Source organism: Drosophila innubila (genome assembly GCF_004354385.1).
Source record: "Drosophila innubila isolate TH190305 chromosome 3R unlocalized genomic scaffold, UK_Dinn_1.0 2_E_3R, whole genome shotgun sequence".
Lineage (NCBI taxonomy): Eukaryota > Metazoa > Arthropoda > Insecta > Diptera > Drosophilidae > Drosophila > Drosophila innubila.
Window position 1 is genome coordinate 16,516,562 of NW_022995380.1, and position 25,658 is coordinate 16,542,219.

Below are 25,658 nucleotides of genomic sequence, written 5' to 3' on the forward strand. Positions count from 1 at the left end.
TGGGCATTTAAGTGTAGCTGTTGTGCAACTGTTAAATAAAGCTGTTGCGTGTAATATTAGGCAGCTTTCGACAGTGAGCACAATAAAAAACGTTTCTTTGTGAAATTTTTTCAATTTGTTGAATGACAATATTTTATTGTTAATACTAAAAAAAACAAAGCCATAAGGCTCAATCATTAAAAAAATTTGTATGAGTACGTTAGTAAACCGAAGTTTTAGTATTTAGTATTCTTGAGAATAGATCGTTGCATCTCTGCATCCCTTCTCCAAAACTTTCTTTGATTATTTTCACGTGAAACTTAAAAAGATAAAATATATCTTAAAAGCGTTTCGGGCTGATTCAGAGAACCGGCAGAGGCTGATTTAGCTGACATGAATCAAATTCACGATTTGCAGTTTTCACATCAACTAATTAAACATTTTCAAATGCAAAATACTGGTACATAAAAACAAACTTTATTAAATTAATGCCTTATAATATGCTGCTCACTTAGCATACATACGCTAGGGATAGTAATGGTATTTCTACGTGAGATAGGCCCTTAGATTCCGGGCTTGATCGTTAACATGTCTTTGTCGATTATCTAAAATACATTTTAATGTACTACGTAGACACACACACTCTAACGAATACATATTCAATGAAATTACAACCGTACAACATTTAGTCTCTACCACACTTCACATTTTTGCACGGGATTCATTGGCGAGCCTTCTGGGCATTGGAAGTCCTTGGCAAAGTCCTTCATATTGCTCAGCGAGCCCAACACACGGAACTCCGAGGGCGAATGTACGCCTGTGGTAATTCTCATTTTAAGAGATTCCTTTCGGTATTTGGCACACCAAGTCTGGCCGGCCGAGATCCAGAACATTTGCTGAGGTGTATAGTCCAGGCCAGGCAATTTCGGTTCCGGCCCGTGCTTTTCAACCCAGCGTTGATAGGCGATATAGGATTCCTTGACGCCACCATTATCGGCGATATTCTCGCCCTGAGTATTAATGCCGTTCAACTGAAAACGAAACAGATTCAACCGCTTAAAACATCAGCTCTAAAAGATCATACAATTAAGTGACTTACATGCAAGCCTGTGGCACTTTCCGTGTAGTTTCCATATTGATCAATAATACATTGAGCCTTCTTCAGGTACGCCTTCTGTGTGTCTGGTTGCCACCAATCCCGCAGGTTACCCTTTACATCAAACTGACGACCTTGATCGTCGAATCCGTGGGTAATTTCATGACCGATCACGTAACCAATTGCTCCAAAATTCATGTACTTGGGACGTTGAGCACTGAAGAAGTGACCCTGGAGTATGCCAGCCGGGAACTCTGGAAAGGAAGAAGATAATATGAATCGATTGTATATATATAATGTGTTAAGCTTACGTATGCTGTTTTCCAAGGATGAATAGAAGGCATTCACAACAGCTGGGCGGGCATGACGAACCCAATCGGTTTTGTTGACAGGCAAACGCAGCTTGTTAAATGAGTAGTCCGTGCCAAAGATGTTCATGGCCAAAAAGGATTCAAAGTACTTATCGGGATTGATATCCAGTTTGTCAAAGTACTTGGCCAGCTTATCATTGTCGAGCATCTCGTCGGGATAGCCAATGTGTGTGGCCATGCTGTGCAGCTTCTCTTTGGCCTCCTTTTTGGTCTTGTCGTCCATCCAGTTAACCTCATCGAGAATATCGTTGAACACACTCCGTATATTATTAACCATTTCCAAGGCTTCCACTTTCGAGTCCTGATGGAAATGCTTGCGCACATAGAGTGAGCCCACCGATATGCCAAGGCTGATATTTAATATTTGGTTAATTGATTTAAATTATTCGATATTTGCATGTGATGTTGTTGTGTGGTAGGTTGAACCAGTTGTTGTTGTAGTTGTTGTTGTTGATGGTCAGTGCAATTTTTTTAATTGGAATGGTTGAACAGTCAAAGAATTTGACGTGAAAGTGGAAACATAAAATGATAATGTTAATGATAACATTTAGCATAACGAGATTAATAAATATATACATTCGAAACTCAACAAAAATAGAGTCGGTATACCTTTATTAAAAAAAAGCAATGGGGCGCCTAAGCTCGGATTTCGCTAACACTAAAACTACAATAAGCAAAACGTAATGCAAGCAATACAGTGATACTGCCCTATAACGAACCCGTCCTTGAAAATATTCCAAAAATTACATTTTACAGAAAAAAATCAAGAAACATTTCAGATTATTAGAAAGTTACTTATTTGTCAGGATTGGAAAGTTTCCATTGTGTTTTGATTACCTTATGAATGATGCAAGAGAGACTTTTGAAGAATCCGTAGTAGCACATTCTCTTATTTTTAGATGTCAATATCAAGGAATACAGAAAATAAAAGGTACATGTAGAAACACTAAATTAGTGCAAAGGTGCATTTGAAGAGATGTGAGTTTTTTGATAAATTTTAAGTTTTTGGTCACCATGGAATGCCTATATGTATATGTTGATCGGTTCGTTTTAAGGTAGTTCGACTGAATATGAAAATAAAACAAATGCATTCTCTTATGCATATGTATGTTTGATTACCAGTTTTGGGGGGAATCTCGGAGTCATATACGATTTATAACAACGATTCAATTTGTAATGTCTATTGTTAACATATGTGTATGTGTATTTGTGTATTTATGTGCTTCTGTATATGTATGTGTGAATGTGTTGGTGTAAGTTATCTATACCCTGTAGATGATTGAAATTTTGGGTAATATTTATCTGAAAATACCTATCAGGATCTGCTTCAAGTTCCTCAAAGTCACTGCAAAATCACAAAGAAATCAATCAGAAAGAAAGAAAGAAACGAAAACATGGAGAAGAATTTGCATATTGAACAACGTAGCGGAATGTTACCATAACAAACATCACCAAAAAATCGTCTAAACGAAAACTTCATAGACTTCATAAACTTAACGAGCAACAGATGTCTCGATGACTTACCTGCCAGATGCGATATCGACGCACTCCTTCCAGCGCGCCTCCTGCTCCTGCCGACCTGACAAGGCGGTGGCATACTGCAGTTGCCGCTTACGGAATTCCTCGCTGAGGAAGCCAATGGAGAAGGCGTGAATGCGCCACATCATGTAGTTGGCGATCACACGATTTGGCGTCTTCTCCAGCAACTTGCCCAGTTGCTCAAAGAACGGCGGCACGGTCAAATTGATTATCTCATCCTCCTCCACGTTGAGGCCGTCTGGCAACAAGGCATTCATGTAGTCCACCCACTGAACATATGGATAGGCGGCCTGCAGCTGCTTTGGGGTACGGGGATTGAACAGCTCCGAGGAGTTACGACGCTTCTCATTGGGCCAGGAGATCTAACAATTTCCAAAAAAAAAAAAAAATCATATTTTATGTCAATGGGAATAATTAAAGAATTTTCTGAAGCTTACGTTGGCTAGTGCCATTTCAAATTCGAGAGATTGGAGCAGCTGCTCCTTAGCCTGATCCTTCTTGGCGCCAAAGAGTACCGCAATATCCACCATGTATTCATAGTAAGCGCTGACCAGCGTCTCATTGAAGCCCTTCACTAGATACTCTCGACTGAGCGCCAATGCGGATTGATCCAGCTGATGGAGAGTTGTGGAATTAAATCAGGGTATAAAATCAGGATATAAATGTATATAGACATACATCCATGATGCGTTTGGTGCTATTCTGCAGATCAACACCAATGGAGAAATCAATAATGTAGTCCATGCTGAAGCCGGCAGCCCGGAATTTCTTGACCTGCTCCTGCCAAGTCCAGGTGTTGTCCGCATTCCAGTTGTCCCCCTCGATCAATGGCCAGCCGCCTAAGCTTTTCGCAATCTTGGCAATTGGCATGGAGCCCAGAGATTCAATCAGAGCTGCAGAAGTGATAGAAAGTATATCAATAAAGGATGCAAGCCTTAATGTAATTTAACATTAATATCATATTCTTTTTTCCAATTCTTCTTCTCAATTTTTGAAGCCATTACAATTATTTAACTTAAGATCATGATTTTATTATTATACTTTCTCTGTTTAAAAATCAATCTAAAGTCAAATTATATTAAGCAACATCTACAGATATACAAAAATCTTTGTCCTGACTGTATCACTTACTGACTGAATAACTTAATGACTGTCTTACTGATAATTGTGGAGCATAAACGGTAAGAGTTAAAAGGCTAAACTTTTAACACAATATTGTTAAATACAAAAATTAAAGTCTTGGAATTTTTCGTAGTATTCATGAAAACTCACTCTTATTCATGCAAGCCTTATAGAGCAAGTTGGGCAGACGGAAATGCTTGGGTTCTGTGTCAGGTCGATCGGCTGTGATAATGTCCTTCAGCTGCTCCTGCAACTTGTCCGAGATGACGCTGAACGTACTAATGGACACCTTATCATCGGGAATGTTCTCCTCCTCAAGGTATGATCCGCAGGCGAACTCATAGAAATTGTCGCAAGGTTCAACCTCCTGCTTAATCTTGCTAAGCACCTTGGAGGCAGTAAAGATGCACTCTTTGCTGAGGCAAATGTTATCCGTATCCGATTTTCCCTTGGTGGTCGTAACTGGCAACTTGTTCATAGTGGTGCCATCGCTATGCAAAGCGGTTGCTTGTGGTGGCGCCATTGGCGGATTGGAGTCTCCATTTTTCGCCTTGAGTGCATCAAAAATCCATAGACCGTAGCCCGTAGCGGCGATCAGGAACAAAACGATAATCCCAATGACCAGGCTCCTTTCCAACTTGGTGCGTCGTCGCCACCAGTTGGGATTCCTAGAATACAAAAAAAAAAAAAACAAACACAAGTTGCAAAAAAAAGTGCCACATAAATCTCAATTAGACAACGGACAACACAGCGCTACAGGAGAGTGATAGTGGGGGGCAAAGGGGTGCGAAGTAAAAGTCAAGTAAATTTCACTGTGCGTCAACTTGTTTTCGATTTTTTTGTTGACTCGCCTTGGTGTCATCCATCCATAATCAATTCACTTTTTCTTTTTACTAATGTTTCTTTCTTTTGCTATCACCCGTTGGCCATCTCGTTTATCTTGTGTCGGCCTCGTGCTTTGGCTCTTAACTTGTTTATCAACATTGCCCCTTATATGAAGTCCCCGACATTAAAATCGAAGACACCGCAACCAGTCAACACTATGCTACAAGTCAGCTGTTGCTCGTAAATGCTCAAAGGCGCAGATTCTTTACGAATTTCAATTTTTAAGCCATCGAGAAAAATATTTCAAATTTATACTTTATTTATTTATAAATTGGAATCAAGTCGATGAAGTCTATTGAGTTAAGTTATAAAAGTAAAAATATAAATAGTTATTTAATAATAAATTAAATGTAAAAAAGAAAGTTTTAAAATCTAAATTTAAATTATTTATTTATTATATATTTAAAATTTTGACGCTACATGAAATTAGTAAGTAAGTTAATATTATCGCTAAAAAAATATACGTTTTCGATATTGGTAAAATTTATAAATACGTTGGCTTTATTATGTTAACAGTGAGTTTAACTACATGTTAAATATATTCACTTATGCGACCTTTTAAAGAGTTTCTGCCATCTTATCAGTTAAACGAGGGAGCTGCTATAATTCCAGACGATTTCTGGTTGCGAAACAAACAAGAATTCAAGCAAAAAATATTTATTAGTTAATTATGCAGTTCGTCTAGCAATATTTAACCAATCAATTTAACTGGTAAATTGGAAAAACCTGTTGCACAGTGCGTCTATCTTTAATTGGCAACTTCCTTCCGATTAACAAATGTCAGCAACATTTGACAATTTTGCAAGAGCTGTTGTTGTTGTTGTTTTGGTCTTTGTTGTTAAACAAAAATAGATATCGAGCTGCAACTGTGAAAACTGGTTACATATTGTGGGCCAGTTTGAAAAGTAATTTGACAAATGGTTTGAGCTTTTAGCCGCTGAGATAAACAACCATTTCGATACACACTAAAACACACACACTCACTTACGGACTGTGTAATATTAGCCAATGTATTTTAACATTTCCGTGGCCGCTTTTTGCACGCTTCAATTACTTTTGAAAATTATTAAATAATAATGATGCGCACTAAAGTCAAAAGTTATGAGCCCGAATACGTTTTTAATGAGCGATTAAGTCTGGCTCTATAAATATATTTATGGCTGATTACATACATTATTTGCTATTGTGCCAAAGGTCATCATCATAACTCACTTGCCACGTTCTCCTATCATCAACTTGCGAACCATGCTGAATTCCACAGTTAACTAATTACATATTTCATATATCAAAAAAAAATTAAAAAAAAAAAAATTAATAATTTATTATCCCAAATCCTGTTTAGAAACTCTACTTATAACCGTGTGACATTTGATCCGTTTGTAGCTTGTATATATTTCACCCTTTTTGTGCGAAGTAAATTAAAAAAAGAGATTTTATAACTAGTCCGATTTGTGTTAATAACTGTCTAATTGAATGTACATATATTTGTCGTACACGTTATATGTATATGCAATTGAGCTTAAGTACGATTTAGATATTTCTTTATCATATTTCATTTAAGCTATGATCGTTTGTTAATTCTCTTTAAATCGGACAGCACAAAAGGAACTTTTCTAAAAATCTGTGTAGACATTGCATTGCAATGACGTCTTCTTTAAAGTATTCTACCGGTTTCCTCATGGTACATAAATGGCTAATATCTTCGAAGCCCAGTCCTGTTTTTATACACTCTCAATGCGTGTTTTTATTGGTTTTAAGAAACCAGCGTTAAAAAGCATTATAATTTTGCCGATGCGCTGCATTTGTATTTAAAGTTCTAAGAAATATATGTGATACAATTTGTCCGAATTCTTTTAACCATATTCTGTGCGTCATGCTTGAGAGAACACTGTAAGCAAACCACGCGTTTCGAGCCTACAATCTGATTGCAAAAAAAAAAAACTCAATTAACAATTTATCAGCAACAACTACAGCATACAACTATTTAGTATTCAAAGCAATTATTTTGTTTAATGCGGCTGAACCTTTAGCTATTGTTAACTGAACAAGTGGAACATATACAAATAACAACAACGGGAACAACTCAACAAAAACTGAGCAATAAACCAAATGACAACCTTGATACAAAATATTTAATAGCTAAAAAAAAGTTACAAATTTCCCTTTATGAATTTTACTCTTTTAAAAGTATATTTGGGTTTAAAAGACATCTATATTAAATATATATTTTGTAAAATTTCAGTTTTCAAAGTAACAAATAGATAAAAAGAATCATCCAAGCTTTATGAGGTTACTTTTGTAATACCCTCTGTGAGAGTATAAAATTAAAAGCGTGTTAAAGTTAAAGCTCTAATTCAAAATAAAAAAACATTATTTGTCTTAATGATTCGCGCTTTGTTTAAAAAAAATCGAACAAATGTCAATTTCCATAATTAATATCAGAAAACGTTATAAAAAAACAACGTCAGCAATTAACCAGTTTACAAATTATTTTGGCTTATTTTTTGTTCCTTTAAGAAATTCGTTGAATTGTGCATTATGTAAATTGGACATCTTGGGCATAATATGGACATTTCGCTTAAAAAAGTTGAATGACATTACCAGAGATCACTGTACCGAGTAAAACAGCAAATTAATACTGAAATTAGTCAGATCTCAAGTATATTTTGCAGTTGAATTCATATTTATTTTACACTTGAGTGAGTAGATTAAACAAATATATTGAGTATACTTCTTTTCCATTTAATTGATTTTTGAATGGAATAGACTAGGGATATACGACTACGCATATACCCTCTACAGGAATGGTGATTGTAAATCATAAATTAAATTTATGCCCTATTAAAAATAAAGAACTAAAGGATTACTAAGTCTCTGAGCAAAAATCAACGCATTATACTAGTAGATACCGCGTAACATTAATAAAAATTGGTCAAAATTTTAGCTATACTTTGATGATGAATAATTTAATCAATGGATTTAGCTGTTAATTCTCTGACAAATTCATTATCCAACTGTCTATTTAGTTAGACGTAAATCGTGCCTGAGCTTTTGACCAATATCATCAATTGTACGTCGGCATTTCCGAGCACGATCCACTTACCTCATTGGGAATACATTACTCAAGACCCAAACCCATAAGTCGTTGGATCCGATGCCGGGAAACAATTGCATTTTAATCTATTCGTATTCGTAGTACCACCATCTGAGTTTATGCAACTGATTTGCATTGATTATCGCATTTTCGTTGCGTCTTATCACAGTGATATCACATCACACTATATCTGCAGATGTATTTGTATTTGTAAGTGTACAGGTATCTGTATCTGTATCCTTATCTTTATCTTTATCTGGGTGTGACTCGCACCGAGGGGGTGTGTTGCCATTGATGTTGTTCATTGGTTGCTTGATTGTGAATATTCTTCGTATTTTATTCATAAATACATTGCTCAGGTACGGTACCCGAGAAACTTTATACATGTGTCCCCTATTTGGGGGCGTGTCAATGGGCGCCAATTTCAAGCTGTGCTTTTGTCTATGAGTTGCCCAATAAATGTGTCAAGTGCAGGCGGCATTTTTGCCATTGACGTGACACTTTGTTGTCACCATCGTCATCGTCACACACACGTGCTGGTGTGTGCGAGGGTATATGTGTGTGGAAGTGTGTGAATGACGTTTGGCAACTTTGCGTACCTTTTGGGATTTTATTTGTTTTTTATACCCTAACCTAAAGTTAATACATCTTACGTAAGAATCTGTATTCTTGGTATTAACTATCATTTCAGTTCTGGAGTTATTATAGTTCATTGAACTTCATATAATACGTCTACATATTGAAGCTTTTAGATGGTAGTAATACCATCTAACCATACTAGAAATATCGTAAAATTTTTTGATTTGTCAAATTTGGTACACTTTATTCCTTAAGTTAAATCAGGTTGATTCCATTACTTTAATTTCAACAGATTTTTGTCAAGTTCGGACAACAATAATTTATTTTATTTTTAATTTTTATTATTAAATTATTATTACAACATATAATTAAAATCCGTGCTTGTGAGACATGAACATAACATTTATATAACTCTAAGGGTACAAAATGTTCGGTTTTCCAAAAATGTTATCTTTTATTAAATTTTAGTTTTCTGTTATTTTTATTTGCTTATTTAATAGGATTTTGATCGTTTTTGGTGTCACTTGTCGTTTGCTTTATTAATATGCAAACCATTGATTGACACAACACTCTTTGAGACCCTTTTTTGATGTTTGAATAATATCGCAAATGGTGAGCGCACTTCCTAAATATCTTATAGGTTTTTGAGTTATGATTAAGATACATTTTCGTTAGACATGCAGCTGTGACACACTGCGAAAAATTAAAAAAATTAGATAATAAACAAAAGTCGAATTCTGAACTAATAAAGGAAAAATGAGAGTTCATGCAGCGATGCGTAAATAATATCTCATGAGCAGAGCCAAGAAAAAAAGTTGTCATTTAATGGACGAAAGATTCAAGATGGAAAATTTTATTTTTAGACTAAAGTCAATCAATATTAGAAAATACAGACTCTCAAAAATTTGAATACGGAATGAAAACAAGCTTTACAAATCATTCCAACTATCGAGTATTGGTTTAATACTAAAAAGAAAGGTAAGAAATATTTTAGGTCATGTATGAAGTCGGTGCGAACAGCTATTATGAACTTTAGTCTGAAAAGTGACAGATCCATTACGTATACGGTATACCAAATATTGTAAAATGTAAAAACCAAAAAATTGATGGGCTCGTACATCAAATTGAGTGGCTTTTGTAATATGCATGCATGCTGCTGTCTGACTTTCTCACTAGTTTTGAGTATTTTTTTGGTTGATGCTATTGTTATTTTTTTTTTTGATGGTAAGGTATATATACATATACATACATATGTATATGAACAATCTAAAACCAAAAAACAACGACAAATTGCCTTCCAAGTGTTAATTTGTGGCACAGACACAATTACCTAATACATTTTAATTACGCCTGACTTGGGCCCGAGATATAAGATGAGACTTACACACGAATGGGTTTCTTTTGTTAGTGTTGTTATTGTACTTAGTCTGTGCTTGTTGCTTTAGATGTCATTTTTAATTGCTCGAAATATTAGAGCTGTCATATCATTTAAGCAACTGCGTGTGCGCTCATTAAAAAGCCGGAATGCAGCTGCGACGCATTTTAGGGAAATATCTACTTTATTTTTTGATAACTGACTAGCTAGGCCTATATAAGTAGTAAATAAAAACAAATCTATTATTAGTCTGCTTATCATATTGAGGTAAGTTCCAAAGTTATAAGCAAGGCTGCAAAATTTTGCAGGAGGTTCATTAGGAGGATTTTTAAATTATTGAAGATTCTAAATTCAGAGCATGATCCCATTACATTTTGATTACCTTTTCAATGATTTATGTCCATATTTTCAATTATAAATAATATTTATTAGACACAGTGCTCCAAAACGAATTATAAATTTTGTTTACTCGCAATATTGAAAAGCACCGTATATAGCCAAACTATTTTGCATGCCTTCCACATCTCGTTTGGTACCACACATGCGTTCCACATACAGATTTGATAAGCATTTCTTTTGATACTAGATTCTTCTTGGCCATTTCTTTTTCCCTTTGTTTGCATTAAACATTTATAACGTTGCTTTGCTTGGTTTCGATTAAATTTCTTTAACTTTCACTCAGTTTCAACTTGAACGTCGTTCATAATATCATTAGACTCTGTTTTTTAATTGATCATGGGCCTAAGTCGAGTGCATCTCAAAGCCTTTTAGCGGGACTTGGAAATCTATTTATCAACAGGACGTGCGCAATTTGCAACAGGAAGAAATCAGCGACAATGCAATTGTCCGGGTAGTGGGCGTTGGGCGTGGCAGGAAGTTGTGCCAGTTACTCTGCTACCTTCAATAGGCAACCAGATGGGCAGGAAAAGCAAACTTCCGTTGGCTTCCCATTGAAAACATTGAAAAGTGCAGCGACAGTTGCCATTTTCTGTGATTCACTTTATGCGACGTTGCCACATAAATAACGGTAATATTGCATTGTTGCCAAATACTTAACAAAAAGTATAATAATAAAATAGATAAAACTGTGAGAAGCCAAGGTTGTCATATGTCAAATGTCTCCCCGAGTTTTTCATTGGATATTTCGAGGTGCGTTTTGCATGTTAACGAATTGGAAATGTTTTTGTTGTTGTTTCGTTATATTTTTTGGGTGGGTGCCCGCACTAAAGGCAACAATATTGGCAATTATTGGGAGTTACGAATACGAATTACAATCCCTCAATGACAAGGTAAATCATTATGCATTCAGCATTTAGTGTCTACAACAAAAGGCCTGAAAATTTAAATTTTTTTCAAAGATTAACCTCAAAATCTTGACGCAATGTTGTTAATAATTAATATCAGTATTTAATGTGAGAAAAATGAGAAGAAAAACAATAAGAATAGATAAGTACAAATAGTAGCAGCGAAGTACAAAAATTAGCAATACAGCAAATTATTTAGTTTATACCTTTTAAATCTCCATAATACAACTGCCGCAAATAAAAACTCACACTAAAATTGATTTATACCAATATTTTCTTTACTTAGTGACAAATAAGTTTTAACAGCAAATAGATCTTCAGTTCATAACTCACTTAACTGTCTCACAGATTCAATTAGCAGCGGTACAAAAATTACTAACGTACCAAAAAAGCCATAAAAACCATTGAAATGTCAGTAATAGATATTGAGAGTGCTGATCTCTGTACCCCTGATTCCACATGAGTTCCCACAAATTTTACCAATTTGTTTATTTATGATACTTAAATAATATCTTATGTTTCTTATGTTTCTTTAATAAAATTTAACGTTGAAAAAATAAAGTAATATGGTTCAAAACAGTCTAATTTATTTCCGTAGAAATGTATGAAAATGTGGCATTCAATTCATTAACTTATAGTATTTTTTGTCATTTGATTTTCCCAGCAAATTGGTGATTGGGATCAAAATATCAATTTTTTGTGTACGCCTATAAATAACTGTTATACGAGTTGTTTTCCGATAACTTTGAGGCGTGCCCCAAAAAATGTTTGGGTGGCACGTACAAAGCTCTATGTTTTGCGACTAATGGACAAACATTTTGAGAGCAAGTACAATAAGCTAATATTTATTTTGTAACTAACCTTATTGAAATTAACTGAGCTACCAAGATTCAAAAATCAAATTACATCAAAATCCAAGTTCAATGGGGCCATTTAATTATCTTCGAACAACCGAAGAGCAATTTAATGGCAATATTTGACCGTGCTATGATTGAATCAGAAAAGAACCAAAGTCTTCTTATATAAGTTAACAGTTAACCGAAATGATTCTGAGTTAAGTCGACGCGTGGCCGATTTTAAGTGGTTTTTGGGTCACGTACAAATCTCATCTCTTCCCGGTTCCCGTAATTCGTCAAAAATCCGCTTGGCCACTTCAAATAATCACAATTATGTATAAGCAAACGAGTACACGTAATTGACTTCAATGAAAGAGTTACTGGAACCTGGAACCTGAATCTGAGTCGGGCTTTAACTTCATCAATCACTTGGCTGTGACAAATGCCTGGCATTACTCTCGGTTGTGTTTTATTAAGTGTAGAATGAGTAATAATGCTGTTTACTTTAAAAGAAGTCAAAGACCGGGCTTATTACGTGCTCTACACGCTCCAAAATTTCTTGCAATTACGAAGCATTTTGTTTTTGGCCTGGTTTTCAATGATTCATGTGCTCCGTCTATAAGGAAGCGATGCACCTGAAGAACGCACCTGACAAATATAATGACTGGCACCAAAACAAAGAGAATTACCAAAAAGAATTACGAAGTTCCATCAAGTTTTTTGTTATTATTATTCTTCAAAAGAATTTGGCCAAAATGTATGCGAAAAGTTAAAATTCTTGTATTCTGTGCGATGACTTAATAATACCCTTAAGGTATAGGGAATAGTGGGCTTTAGATACTTTAGAAAAGTGATAAACAGATAAGTTTTCATTTATGTAAATTACATCTATGAAGTATCTGAAGATGTTGATAAACATGTCATCTGGGTTTGGCTTATTTCCCTTAACTTTAATTGATAGATGATTAATTATATCAGTACTTAAGTATTTTACAAAAGTTGCACATTTATACACTCTGAATCATTCAAAAATATACACTTAATTATTTAAAGATGGTTATATATATGATACAAACAGTTTCTTGGTTATCATTCTCCTCATTTTTCAATATTATTGATGTTACTTACTATGAAAGTAAATTAATTCTAATTATCTTTGTGTACACTGAAGATCTTACAATATTTGCTGGCCAAGGTAAGGCGATAACCTAAGATAGCGATTCGAATTCATGGAGTTATTTATACCTCGACGATTGGTAAGATGCGGAAAATTTTATAAATCAGATGGCAGACAAGCCACATAAAGCCATATAAACAATACGATACAGATTGCATTTGTATTAAGGATCTAAGTATGTAGATACAAATATGTCTACTATTATAATATGCGCTGAGCTCACTCTTTATATGGTATGGCCATTTAGGCCTTGGGGGCGTGGCAGATTTCAACCGCAAGCTTCACCTTCGACCAAAATAAAAAATAAAAGAAAACGCAAAGAAAACGTAGTCGCATGGCCAAATGAGTAACCATAATTGGAGTTGCAGTTGCTGCTGCTGACCACGTTAAGGTCTGCGTGCATTTAATTATGCAATTTGAGCAAATAACCAACTGCAACAGCAACAAAAAAGACAAAACAAATTCTTTAAAAATAAAAATAAACAAAAACCAAACAAACTTAAAGCCAAGACTTAAAAAGTTCAGTTCTTAGCGGATTTCTTGTTGATTTAGTTGGCCTAAATACCGCTCAAAAAGAAACAAATAAAATACAGACTCAGCTTCAGAATTAGTCAAAGTTGTAAAACCGGTAAGACGCTTCCATCTATAGCCTCTAATACCAGTATGTACATATGAAGGTGTGATATTTTTTGGGGACCCACAAAGGCTTTTATTGTGCGACTCTTAACTCACACTCAACGTTATCTTTAACGTAAAAGTTCCGAAGTAACTTTAAAAAGAGATGCAAAAATCATATAAACAAATGCGATAATTGTAAACATGCCAGCTAAAAGCATTATAATATATGTTCATTGCTCGACGTATACAACGCTTCAATAAAAATAGAAAAGCCTTATCTTTAATATCTTATGTTGGTCAAAAATACTTTGTTCGGATATAAAAATACGAATAAACGTAGAACCAGAATTACAGTTATCATATCATATTATAATATAATATAATTTTCCTAACCGCAAGATTTTCAGATAAAATGTCATACTTTCTACGTTAATACGTGAGAATTTGAAATCATCCAACTAATCATAAAAACGAATTTCTAACTTTTGGAATTGTACACGATTAACCGTAATTGTTGTGTAAATATATGTACTTACAACAATACCTTTATATAAACAGTGATTATTACGTACGTACGTATGATAGCACGACAACAATTGTCAAATAAAAAGCACAAAACAATTGTTAAAAAAAAAAACAATGCCAAGAGATTTAGCCAAGAGTTAATAAGTCTGCCAATTCTCAAACAATTCGAGTCATTTTTCTTAGTTTGGGTAGGGCACATTCCAAAGGGTTTGGAGAAAATAAAAATGTTTGAGAATGAGGCAAATAAAGCAGGTATCGCCAAAAGATTACTATAAATTTGAAAGAATTCCCTGTGAGGAATATAATTGATAACAATCCCTGCACATTCCAGTGTTTTCTCACTTCATCATCTAAAAATTAAAAACATATCGAACTACCCGGAACGTGTTTTTAATAAACATGCTCAACTTTCTTTTTTTGACGCGCCAACAAATATTAAACAATTAAATGTGAATGTGTGTAGGACGGTATGGAAACTGGCTTGCAACAAAGATAAAGAAAACGCAGCAGTAAAATATTTGTAGTAGCCAATACAATTGTGTAGGACACGGTGGGGTAGGGTAGTATAGGGTAAGTAAGAGGAGACAACAACTTACTTAATTACTGTTTGCATGTTAACCGTTTTAACAATATTGACTTCAATGTCCGGAGCAAGTGGTTGTTACTTTTATTTTGTTAACGCTAACGAGACGCTGCTTAGCTGTTAAAGATAAATTATTTTTTATTTAGTTGATATTCAGTGGTAAGGAACATTTAAAGGCACAAATAATAAGAAAACACAAGCAAAATTTACACAACGCTCAACACAGCTATTTTGAATTTAACAGCCAATGAATACTATCATATGCACTCAACGTTAATATGAACTCAACCACGAACGACGGCCTACTGAGCTCTCAAACCGCACGCGCAATTGTATTTAAAAGATTTCTTGTCCGTCTTTCAAACCTAGTTTATAAAGCAGCTAAAACCTGATTAAGCCAAAATTCTACAACATATTTTTATGGGTGTTTATAGTTGCCGTAAATTGTGTTATAACTCAATATTTGGTATATCGCTGAGCTGTAGATGACGTAAGGCAGTTGTATATGGGAAACAGTTGATTTTTTAACAAGTCTCAAAGCTATAGGTGTTTATACGTTCATTTAAAGCAGCTTAAGCCAACGTATAACCGTAAATCGACATCTTAGTCACCGACAGATTTGATACGTGTGGCAACGTTGGGTCAAATAGCGGTGTGGCAGCCTTAATTCCCGGAAAAGGGTTCATTTTCATAATTTGATCAAATTGCTAAATTAATCAAATATTAAAATTTATATAATTTTAAAACTAGATTATTAAAAATTAAGGTGATCAGATTTATGTATAATTGACCTTTAAAAATAAAAGGTGAAATTCTAATTATTATTATTAATTATTTCTAATTACAAATGTAAGACAAATTCATAAATAGAAAATTTTTGGAAATGTTGAATCAAATCGCAATTTTATTGAATTGAAAGGCTGCCAGAAGTTCAAGCCATCGATATTTTTTTCTGGATTCAAGGCTGCCACATCGGCTTAATAACTGACCAACTGCAAAACGAACCATACAGTTTATGAATGACTGAATAAGTTCACTCGTTCATTTTAACTTTTTCAGTTCTATTCAACTCCAATCCACGCGACGGTCGAACTTATACAAAATAAAGAATTTCAATTGTAAAAAAGGTTAATATTAGTTGATAGGCATAATGAAACAACTGTAAAGCGACAAGTAAGTAAATGCGAGCAGCGTAAACATGTATTAGGCAGAGAAAAAACGACACGCGTTTCACTGCGGGCGTGTGTAAGTGTGTGTGTGCCTTTTATCGATGCCATTCGTTTGAATGGATTTATGCAAAAAAGCTACTGTAAATATTTCTGATGTTTACTAAAAGTATCACATTCGGCAGCAACATAACTGATGAATGAAATGGGTGCTATAGTTTTACTTGAAGCTGTTCAAAAATAATTAATTCGATTTGCTTCCAACTACAAATCGTAGCATGCGAATGAAAAAAAGAACTAGTTCTGCGAATTTAATATATGTAAATTCTGTACTTTAGAAAATTTCTGCAACAAAAAAAGGGAGAGAGGAAGGAAAAACAGCAATAACAAAACAAAAAGGGAGGTCAATTAATCGGAAGCAATGGACTTGTCACAGCCACCCCCACAACTATTAACAGCGCCATCGGCACTGGCTACAAATTTCACATCGATGCCGCCGCCTTCAATGGGCGGTCAACACTACAGACACTACCATCCGCATCATGGGGCCAATAAACAAGGCTACAATCACTTTAAGCCCTTCATGCCAGGCGGCTTTCAGCGTCCATTTGGCATGTCCCAAGACGACTTTGATGGCAAGCGACTGCGCAAGAGCGTCATGCGGAAGACTGTGGATTACAATGCATCAATTATCAAAGCGCTTGAAGTGAGTGCATAGTTGATTATCGAACAAGAGGAAGACTTGAATTTAATCTGTGCTCTTGCGATTTTCAGGCACGTCTATGGCAACGCGATTATCGGGATCGACTGGCGATACAGCCAGACAGCATTTATGTGCCCCAGATGCTGCCACCCTCCAGCTATCTGGACAATCCAGCCAATGTGATAACCACACGCTTCGTCAAAACGGCCACAAATAAAATGCGCTGTCCAATATTTACGCTCGCGTGGACACCCGAAGGCAGACGACTGGTTACTGGCGCCAGTTCTGGAGAGTTTACTCTTTGGAACGGCCTCACCTTTAACTTTGAGACAATTCTACAGGTATGTCGTAATCATAAATAATTTGAATTATAGGATAATTGAAAAACTAACTATTTTCAGGCACACGATATATCCGTGCGAACAATGGTTTGGTCACACAACGACAGCTGGATGGTGACCGGAGATCATGGCGGATATGTCAAGTACTGGCAGTCGAACATGAACAATGTGAAGATGTATCAGGCGCACAAGGAGGCGATTAGGGGAATAAGGTATTGCCTAATGATTGTAATTGTCAATTGTATTTACCATTTAGCAGCTGTCATTGCCGTTGCCGTTATCGTTACGCGCTTAGATCGTTTACAGTTTACAGCTCAGTTTAGCATGCAAATTTCTTAACGTACTCCTCGTATTTCTCGCCATCGTTACCTGCCTGCCTGCCTGGCCCTGGGTAACATTTCTCCAGCAAACAGTCTTTCGTTTCGACTCTTTTTCTCGGGGGCTGTTGCAATTTTATGAATAAAGCCGTCACTTGAGCAACATGCCAGGTCTCTCGATTCGCTATTTGGTTAGCTAGTGTAGTTGCGCGCACAGTATTTTCCATAAAGTTCTTCTAGTCGAAGATCTTAAGTTAATAAATTAAAAGCAAGCCATTCTATGAATGTATAAACTACTGTGATTTCCTAGACTTAACATAAAAAAGACTGTGAACAACAAAATAAAATACCAATTAAATTCATTTGAAATTTTTAATCTGTCACACAAGATAAACCAAATACAATAAAGGCAAACTGATAAGAAAATAAACAAAAAGAATAACCTTTGAACAAGTTTTATTTTTTGCGCGCCAACGCAATAACAACATTAATAATAAAAATGCAAAATGCAACATTTTTTATGTTCAAATTCGGGGGTGCGAGTGTTTTCTTTAAAGCCTGCTGATGCTGCTACTACAACTGCTGCTGAGAGTGAAAATGAGAGAGAGAGAAAGGGGAGTGACTAAAGGGTAACATTAACTATTTAATCAAAAGTATTCAATCTGTGCATTAAATGTTGTATGATCTTTAGTGAATGCGTCTAGAACAGAATCAACTTGTTGCTAGCACACCATATTTTTGGGCAGCTTGCTGCTAGCCTCAAGTTTATTAAAATGTGTACTTTAATTTGTACTCCTTAAACCAGGGATCGCAAATAAGAACTCAAAAACAAATAGACCCAAAAAAGTAACCTTAAAAAATTAAAATTGTTTGGTTTTTCTTTTGGATAAGTTTTATTTCTCGATCTAATTTAATTCATAAATAAAAATGAAAAAGTTTTTTTAGTTTTTAATTTATTTTGAAAATTTTACTTGTTACGATCCCTGCTTTAACTACACTTACACACACACACACATACATATCCAATGCAATCTGTATTTGTGTATCGTTTCCCATTTATCTAACTTCGCTGTCTCTCCGATTCCGGTTCCGATTCCGACCCACTTCAATGCCCTGCAACACGCAGTTTCAGCCCAACGGACAGCAAGTTTGTCAGCGGCAGCGACGATGGAACCTTACGCATTTGGGACTTTATGCGCTGCCAGGAGGAGCGTGTGCTGCGAGGTAAGTACTTCAAAAAAAAACGCTCCATCGAATCCGCCTCCTTAATGGGATCACTTGATTACACAGGGCATGGTGCGGATGTTAAATGCGTGCATTGGCATCCACATAAGGCGATGATTGTCAGTGGCAGCAAGGATAATCAACAGCCCATCAAAATCTGGGATCCCAAGAGCGGCATTGCGCTCGCCACACTGTAAGTATGATCTGCCTAAATCCCTGTCAGGTCCTCCTCTAATTGAGTGTGATCTGCACCTGCAGCCACGCCCACAAGTCAACCGTCATGGATCTCAAATGGAACGACAACGGAAATTGGCTGGTGACTGCGTCGAGGGATCATCTGCTCAAGCTCTTCGACATCCGCAATCTTCGGGAAGAGGTTCAAGTGTTTCGCGGTCACAAAAAGGAGGCCAGTTCCGTATCCTGGCATCCCATACACGAGGGTCTCTTCTGCTCCGGCGGCTCCGATGGCTCCATTCTCTTCTGGAATGTTGGGTGCGTTTGTTTTCTTTAAGTCCACACTCGGATCAAATTGATCCTTGTTTTTTGTTCCCTTGTAGCACGGACAAGGAGATTGGCTGCGTGGAGACGGCACACGATAGCATCGTGTGGACACTCGCCTGGCATCCCCTGGGTCACATTCTCTGCTCCGGCTCCAACGATCACACCATCAAGTTCTGGACACGCAATCGACCTGGAGATCTTATGCGTGACAAATACAATCTGAATACGCTTCCCGCCAGCTTAGCTGCCCTGGACGAGTGTGAATATGGTAACCCAAAAACTATCCCAAGATTAGCATTGAGTTAACAAGTGGCACATTTTCAGATGACGCCGTGATTCCTGGCATGGGACCCGAGGACAAGGTGGAGTTCACAGAGAGCCTTACTGCCGACAAGGGCTTTATTCCAGGCCTGGATCTCGATGCAGGCAGCAGGTCGGCCAGCGATCGGGATCGGGAGAAGAAAGTGCCGTACAGCAAGCCCATTCCACGTAACTTTCAAGTCCAGTGGGCAGGTCCACGTCGCGCTGATGATCCCAGCGTGCTTAGCATTCACGATGAGCTGGCGGCGCGTGAGTCGAAGGACTCAAGTAACGGCCTCAGCCATCAGCAGATCAGCGAGAACACGCTCGAGGGTATCCTGGCCAGCGGCATGCTCAACGGCCTCGATCCCCAGACAATTGTTGGCGTATTTGTCTACGGCCGCTTCGTGCGCGTCCATCCGGATTCACGCCTGATGGCCGCCATTCGCCAGGGTGCCGAGTACCTGAACAAGTACATTGATGCCGGCAAGCTGGAGGAGCTACGTGATGTGGTACCCATGCGTGAGCGGGAACGGGAGCGCTCTCGCTCCCTGTCACCCACACTGGAGGCGTCCCAGGCACGCGGGGAGGTGTCGCCGCCGCTTAAGAAATCACGCTTCGAGCCACGACAGCACAATGCGCAGCTAGTGTGTGTGCGGGAGCTGCTGCTGCTAAAGAAGCCCTTCCTGCCGTCCCTGCTGACCGTAAAGGCGCAACAGCCGAAAACGGAGTTCATCGATGAGCCATCCAGCTACGGCAGTAACTCACCCATGGATCAGGCATCGCGTGAGGAGACAAGCCGACCCAATCCTTGGGCTTCCAATGCGCCCTGGTCCAATTATGGTAATGGCAATGGCAACGGAAATGGGAACGGTGGAACTTCCAGTCAAAATGGTTATAACGATAACTTTAACGACCGAGATCGAGATCAGTACCAAAAGAGCGGTGGCAACAACAACAACAATAATAACAACAGAGAACAGCAACGTCGAAGACGTGGCAACAATGGCAACTCTGGTGGTGGAGGAGGCGGCGGAGGTGGGGGTCGAAATCGGGGCCGAAACAACAACAGACGCTTCTAGTCTACCAAACTGCACACACCAAACAAAACAATAAAAAACACACACACACACATACATTCTAAACGCTCGGCTTGTAATCATACAAACACCAACACCATTTTAAGCTTAAAACAATTTATACTATTAATTTAAAAATGTAAACTCAAACTGATTGATTGTAAATTGGTAACTGCAGTTTACTTGTACTTTTTAACCGGGCAGCTCCGATTACAGTAAATCGATACGATAATGGCTCGAGCGATAGTTTTTCCAGTGTAACTTCAATTATTGGCTGACCGCCACGTTTTATCGGACACTGTAACGGAAGGAAAAGTGAATGATCGAACAAAGCAAATAACGAGTCGTCTTTTAAAGGGTGTTAATCTAATTATTATTATTACATTCATTTTATCTCAAATGTTTATTATTTTAAAATTGTGTTAAAACTATAAACATTTAAATTAAGTTGAATATGCTATGCTGCTAGAGAATTACGGCGACTGCTCCGCTTGCTGCTGCCATGTCTGCTGTCTTCACGTTCATCGTTTGATTTCACACTCCCATCCGGAGTCCTTTTGGCATCCGCATCCACATTAACATCGCCATCCGCCTCCATGTAGCTATCGTACAGCGTATGTGAGTTCTGTCGTTGATGTCGGAAGTTCTGTTTGATCTCTCGCACTTCTTCGCGCATCCGATCTTTTGTATGCTGCTCAATTGTACGTTGTATTTTCTCTGCGGAGGCCACCAGTTTATCCGCTTCAAGGACAACGCGCTTAGATGAATTGCTGCGACTGCGGCTTCGACTGCGACTTCGGCTGCGACTGCGCCGCTCCCGACGTGAGTTGGAGCGCTTGGAGCGAGTTCGGGAACGCGAGCGGGAATATCTAATGGAACGTGACCGACGAGTGGACGCCAACTTGCGGTTCTTTCGCTGCGCCGGCGTTCCGCTGCGACTACGTGAATGGGAGCGACTGTGGCTGCGTCTATAAAAAATAAAACACGAAAAACGCATTAGTCGAGAAGGCATGACAACGAGATACCCTGCACGCAGGACATTAGAATAAAGTCGAACCCGGGTACAGTGAACACCGGTGTTGATTATCACCTAAATTTAGACAATATTGTCCTCTATTTATAACTTTTTTAATAAAAAGCCTTTCTAATTTTTAATTAAAAGTTATGTAATAAGAGTTATTAATGTAATAAATGTTACGGAATAAGAGATATTTTGTAACTTTGTCTTTCTCTTCATGTCAGGCGTCTACATACTAAATTTGGTGAGTCTAGCTCTTACCATACGGACTATATCGGACTATATATATATGTTTCTACCTGTTACATACTTTACAAACTACTTACTTTATCCTTAGCACACGATATTATATGAGAGTATTAACAAAAGACATTCTTATAAATCTTTTTACCTGGAGCGCGATGAGTAGGATGACTTGCGATAGTTTGAGCGACTGCGACTGCGACTCTTGCTTCGGGATCGTGATCGGGAACGAGAACGCCTAGAACGACAAATAAGACTACGCATGAATTGCAATGAAAGATCAATGATCTCTTATAATCCTCAGCTACTTACCGTCGACCACGTGAGCGACTGCGACTGCGTGAGTAGGAGCTAGACCGGGAACGATTTCTGCAGCAGAGGAAAATATAGTTTAGTACTCGTATAATTCATCAATTATCAATCACAAAGAATTCTCACCTGCCGCGTGAAGACTTGTGATGGTAACCATTGCCCTCATCGTCGTCGTAGTGCTTGGGATTGTAGTAGGATGAGGAGCGCCCATCGTAGCCAGAACGATTGCCGCGAATCCCTCTGCCTCGTCCACGACCGCGTGGACGCGGTGCAAAGCCGCGATAATTGCTAGATACAGGGAAGGGCGGTGGTCCCGGTGCGCGGTAAATTGCTGCACCGGGAAAAACAGTTGGCATGCCGTAACCAAGCATCGACAATGATTGCATCCATTCGCTGGCTGCCTCAGCACTGTATGCTGTTCCTGGGACAGCACCAGCGGCCAGGGCAGCGGTAACAGCCTTGAAAGGATTCAGCACTGCAACGGCATTGGCTGATGGAGCAGCTTCAGCTTTTGCAGGTACTTTCGATTCAGTAATGTTGCCATTCAACTTGTGCTTCTTGTTGGATGTGGACAGTGTGTCATCCTCCTCGCTGCTGGCTGCAATGGCTCCACTCTTCTTGGACTTGCTCTTGAGGAGACCCAGGAGTGGAGTATTGCTCTTGATTTCCTGCACAATCTTACGCTGATCGCAAACAAGTTTCTCTGTGGCCGACTTGTATTTCTCAACCAAACGACCACGCTGCAAGTCCTTGGATTCATCATGATAGGCACGATGGGATTTCTCCTTTTGCTTGACCTGTAGAAATGAATGAATGATTTAACTTGTGTCTTTGAAATGAGTAAAGTGGAGCAGCATGGAATCAGACTCACCTGTATCCGCTCAAAGACTTGCTCCAGGATGCGTATGCTCTCCAGCTTACGTTGTGCTATCATCAGTTTACGCTCCTCGATGCGAATCTTTTGCGAGATCTCCACCTGACCACGTTCCTGTATCTTTTTCAGATGCTTCTCTTTGCGCTTCTCCTCGCGTTCACGTTGTTTCTCCAATTCGGCCAATCTCAATTGATCTTGCTTTTGCCTGTAAATTTTGTTTTGCAATTTTTGCGCATGTTTTTGTTGGTTTTCGTTTTGGTACTTTTATTTTTTGCTAAGAACTTGTTAACTGTTTCGTCTAAAAGAGTCAGAAAACTGTTAACTCGCCACATTTGGCCATTTGAGCCAAAAATGATCTGTTAATAATCCACACATGGCGAGGATAAGTAATATTAAGTGAGTAGGAAATAAAACCGAACAATTCTCTTGATCCTAATCCGATTAAATGCAACCATAATGAAGATTTTCTTTAAAGAATAAAAAGGGTACAATCTGGAATTGGGTGGCGAATATTACATAGCTATTCTATTCTTAATCTTGACTCGACTATATCAGTGAATTTGTATACCGCTAGACAGGCTATTTCATTTGATCACCAAATGGTGAGCGCAAAAATCCCAAACTATATATATTTTCTAAATCAATACGCTAATGACAGCTAAGTCGATATAGTCATGTTCATCTGTCTGTCCTTCTGTTTATATTTGAAACTCACTATCCCGATAATAAATGGATTTCCTATTCTCTTTTTGGCTGCAATCGGTAAGCAGGATTAACACTGTCATTCGGTTTTACTGCCTACTCCAGGGGGAACACAAAATGAAGTTCAAACCTTTCGCGTTCCACCTGTTCGGCCTGTTTCTTCTTCTCCTGCTCTCGTGCCTCGTCCTCTGCCTGGGCCTTGGCAACGCAGCGTTTCCTCATGCGATCGCGTCGTTGCACATGCGAGTCGCTAAGATGCTTCTGTTTGTCGAAATTGACATTGATGTTGATGGCCTGCGTCTTGTCCACAAACTTGCGCACCAGTTTAGTGCTCCTGAACTCATCCATGGCCCTCACAAAGCTCGAGTATTCCTCGAACTGTACATAGCTGGCAATGGTGTTAATTGATTAGAACGGTATGGTCTTGATAATGCGATTGATTACATACGCCTCAAAGAGCACATCTTGTTCGAAGCTAAAGGTGCGCATGCCGCTGATCTCCGACTGCATGCTCTTTCTGTACGGATCACAAATGGGTATATCGACGGCACGAACACGTCCGAACTTCTCGAAGATGCGCTTGAATATGCTCTCGCTCGGCTTGACCTGCTCATCGTGCTCGGCGTGACGTGGACAGAACCAGCGTATGGGCAAATGGGTCATGTGAATGGTATCGGGACGCTCGCCCGCCTTCATTTCATCCATATTGCGGGCATCGCGAAAGTACGAGTCCCAATCGTGGCGAGTCGGGAACTCATCTTTCGCCTCCGTGCAACGCACTCGAAAAGCGGCATCATTGAATCCGGAAAGCCGCAACGTGACTCCATCGAGACGCTCCACGGCCAAACGCAAACGTTTCCGCTCATCCAACTCTGCCTCGAAGCGTATATAATTGACGGTGCTCTTGGAGACCTAATCAAAATTGTTATTATACATATATGTAGATCATTATCATTTATCATTAAATATACTCACTTTTAACACCAGAAATTTGTCCGGTTTAAGTTCAGCACTAAGTTTGTCCATTATCTCCAGATTTGATACCGATTTGCCCGTTTTGATTTTTTCGGGTAATGCAACTGAAATCTGCATTTTGGCCAGTGGCTTGAGATACAAGCTATGCGGCAGATACAGCGGTGTGCAGTCCGCCACATTTTCTATAGTCTGAATGTTGATCATATTTGTTGTTGATTTTTTTTTAATGGGGTTTGTTCGTGTGTTTTATGTTGTAATAGAATACAATGCAATTAAGGTAAAATACAAAATAGGAAAATTTAAAAACTTATCATCTATATACATATATCTAAGCTTAAAGAATCTCAAGAATTGGACAAATGAGAATGTGTTCGCATGTATGCGTGTACGTGAAATGTGTGTATTCCCCCCGCCTGAATCCCTGAACAAAATCCGATGATGACGATTTTTCAGTGTGAGAGTGTGTGTCCACGAGTAAATCGGTGTGTTTGTTTTATGACGAAATCGTCATCCCGGTGTTAAATCTTCTTAAATCTAATAATGCTGTGACTTTTTCTATCGAAGTTTTCCTAAAAAAAGAACAATTTTATAATTCTTTTCCACTTTTGCTACTAGCACTTTTCTTTAGAGTTGTATTGAACTGTTCATATTAGGGTTGTTGATAGATTATCGATATATAACAAGATATTTTTACATATCGATCAAATTACATGGCCACACTTTGCAACAAGAAACAAGTTGGCAGCCTTGGTTTCCGGAGATTGGTCCATTTTCATTTTTTTTAAGCAAATTGCAAAATGAATCGCATTTTTTAAATTTC

At 38.0% G+C, this 25,658-nt stretch overlaps 3 protein-coding genes across 7 annotated transcripts; 1 reads left to right on the forward strand and 2 right to left on the reverse strand.

The window, feature by feature from the left end:
• Positions 1 to 434: 434 nt before the first annotated feature.
• On the reverse strand, positions 435 to 15,409 carry LOC117789752 (neprilysin-2). Of its 4 annotated transcripts, XR_004617928.1 has the most exons (11): positions 15,294 to 15,409; positions 15,097 to 15,200; positions 4,258 to 4,775; positions 3,664 to 3,878; positions 3,423 to 3,599; positions 2,971 to 3,347; positions 2,759 to 2,791; positions 1,387 to 1,796; positions 1,079 to 1,329; positions 565 to 1,010; positions 447 to 473 (listed from the first exon to the last, which is right to left on the reverse strand). XR_004617928.1 is itself a non-coding variant. In XM_034628871.1 (10 exons), the coding sequence occupies exons 2-10, from the start codon at positions 15,111 to 15,113 to the stop codon at positions 672 to 674; spliced, it is 2,337 nt and encodes a 778-aa protein (XP_034484762.1). In that variant the 5' UTR covers positions 15,114 to 15,200; positions 15,294 to 15,409; the 3' UTR covers positions 435 to 671. The 4 variants fall into 4 exon arrangements, 3 of the variants coding, with proteins under 3 accessions (XP_034484762.1, XP_034484763.1, XP_034484765.1); XM_034628871.1 differs by having other exon boundaries at positions 435 to 1,010; XM_034628872.1 differs by having other exon boundaries at positions 435 to 1,010; positions 15,356 to 15,381.
• A 691-nt stretch (positions 15,410 to 16,100) lies between these two features.
• Positions 16,101 to 20,882, forward strand: LOC117789617 (pre-mRNA 3' end processing protein WDR33). The gene is made up of 9 exons (XM_034628665.1): positions 16,101 to 16,256; positions 16,588 to 16,955; positions 17,024 to 17,293; positions 17,354 to 17,505; positions 18,737 to 18,834; positions 18,901 to 19,027; positions 19,093 to 19,326; positions 19,392 to 19,603; positions 19,660 to 20,882. The coding sequence occupies exons 2-9, from the start codon at positions 16,671 to 16,673 to the stop codon at positions 20,715 to 20,717; spliced, it is 2,436 nt and encodes an 811-aa protein (XP_034484556.1). The 5' UTR covers positions 16,101 to 16,256; positions 16,588 to 16,670; the 3' UTR covers positions 20,718 to 20,882.
• A 181-nt stretch (positions 20,883 to 21,063) lies between these two features.
• LOC117789616 (A-kinase anchor protein 17A) lies at positions 21,064 to 25,479 on the reverse strand. Of its 2 annotated transcripts, none has more exons than XM_034628664.1 (8): positions 24,839 to 25,042; positions 24,312 to 24,775; positions 23,994 to 24,251; positions 23,159 to 23,366; positions 22,414 to 23,084; positions 22,288 to 22,344; positions 22,124 to 22,213; positions 21,064 to 21,682 (listed from the first exon to the last, which is right to left on the reverse strand). In XM_034628664.1, the coding sequence occupies exons 1-8, from the start codon at positions 25,040 to 25,042 to the stop codon at positions 21,172 to 21,174; spliced, it is 2,463 nt and encodes an 820-aa protein (XP_034484555.1). In that variant the 3' UTR covers positions 21,064 to 21,171. The 2 variants fall into 2 exon arrangements, with proteins under 2 accessions (XP_034484555.1, XP_034484554.1); XM_034628663.1 differs by having other exon boundaries at positions 21,121 to 21,682; positions 22,124 to 22,231; positions 24,839 to 25,479.
• Between the last annotated feature and the right edge of the window lie 179 nt (positions 25,480 to 25,658).

Coding starts and splice junctions, on each gene's coding strand:
- LOC117789617 (XM_034628665.1), top strand. CDS start 16,671: ATGGACTTGTCACAGCCACCCCCACAACTATTAACAGCGCCATCGGCA. Junction 16,956..17,023: donor CAATTATCAAAGCGCTTGAA/GTGAGTGCATAG, acceptor TGCGATTTTCAG/GCACGTCTATGGCAACGCGA. Junction 19,604..19,659: donor CCTGGACGAGTGTGAATATG/GTAACCCAAAAA, acceptor GCACATTTTCAG/ATGACGCCGTGATTCCTGGC.
- LOC117789616 (XM_034628663.1), bottom strand. CDS start 25,042: ATGATCAACATTCAGACTATAGAAAATGTGGCGGACTGCACACCGCTG. Junction 24,776..24,838: donor ACAAATTTCTGGTGTTAAAA/GTGAGTATATTT, acceptor AATTTTGATTAG/GTCTCCAAGAGCACCGTCAA. Junction 22,345..22,413: donor CACAAGTCTTCACGCGGCAG/GTGAGAATTCTT, acceptor CCTCTGCTGCAG/AAATCGTTCCCGGTCTAGCT.
- LOC117789752 (XM_034628871.1), bottom strand. Junction 3,879..4,257: donor TAAGGCTTGCATGAATAAGA/GTGAGTTTTCAT, acceptor TCACTTCTGCAG/CTCTGATTGAATCTCTGGGC. Junction 2,792..2,970: donor GTCGATATCGCATCTGGCAG/GTAAGTCATCGA, acceptor GTGATTTTGCAG/TGACTTTGAGGAACTTGAAG.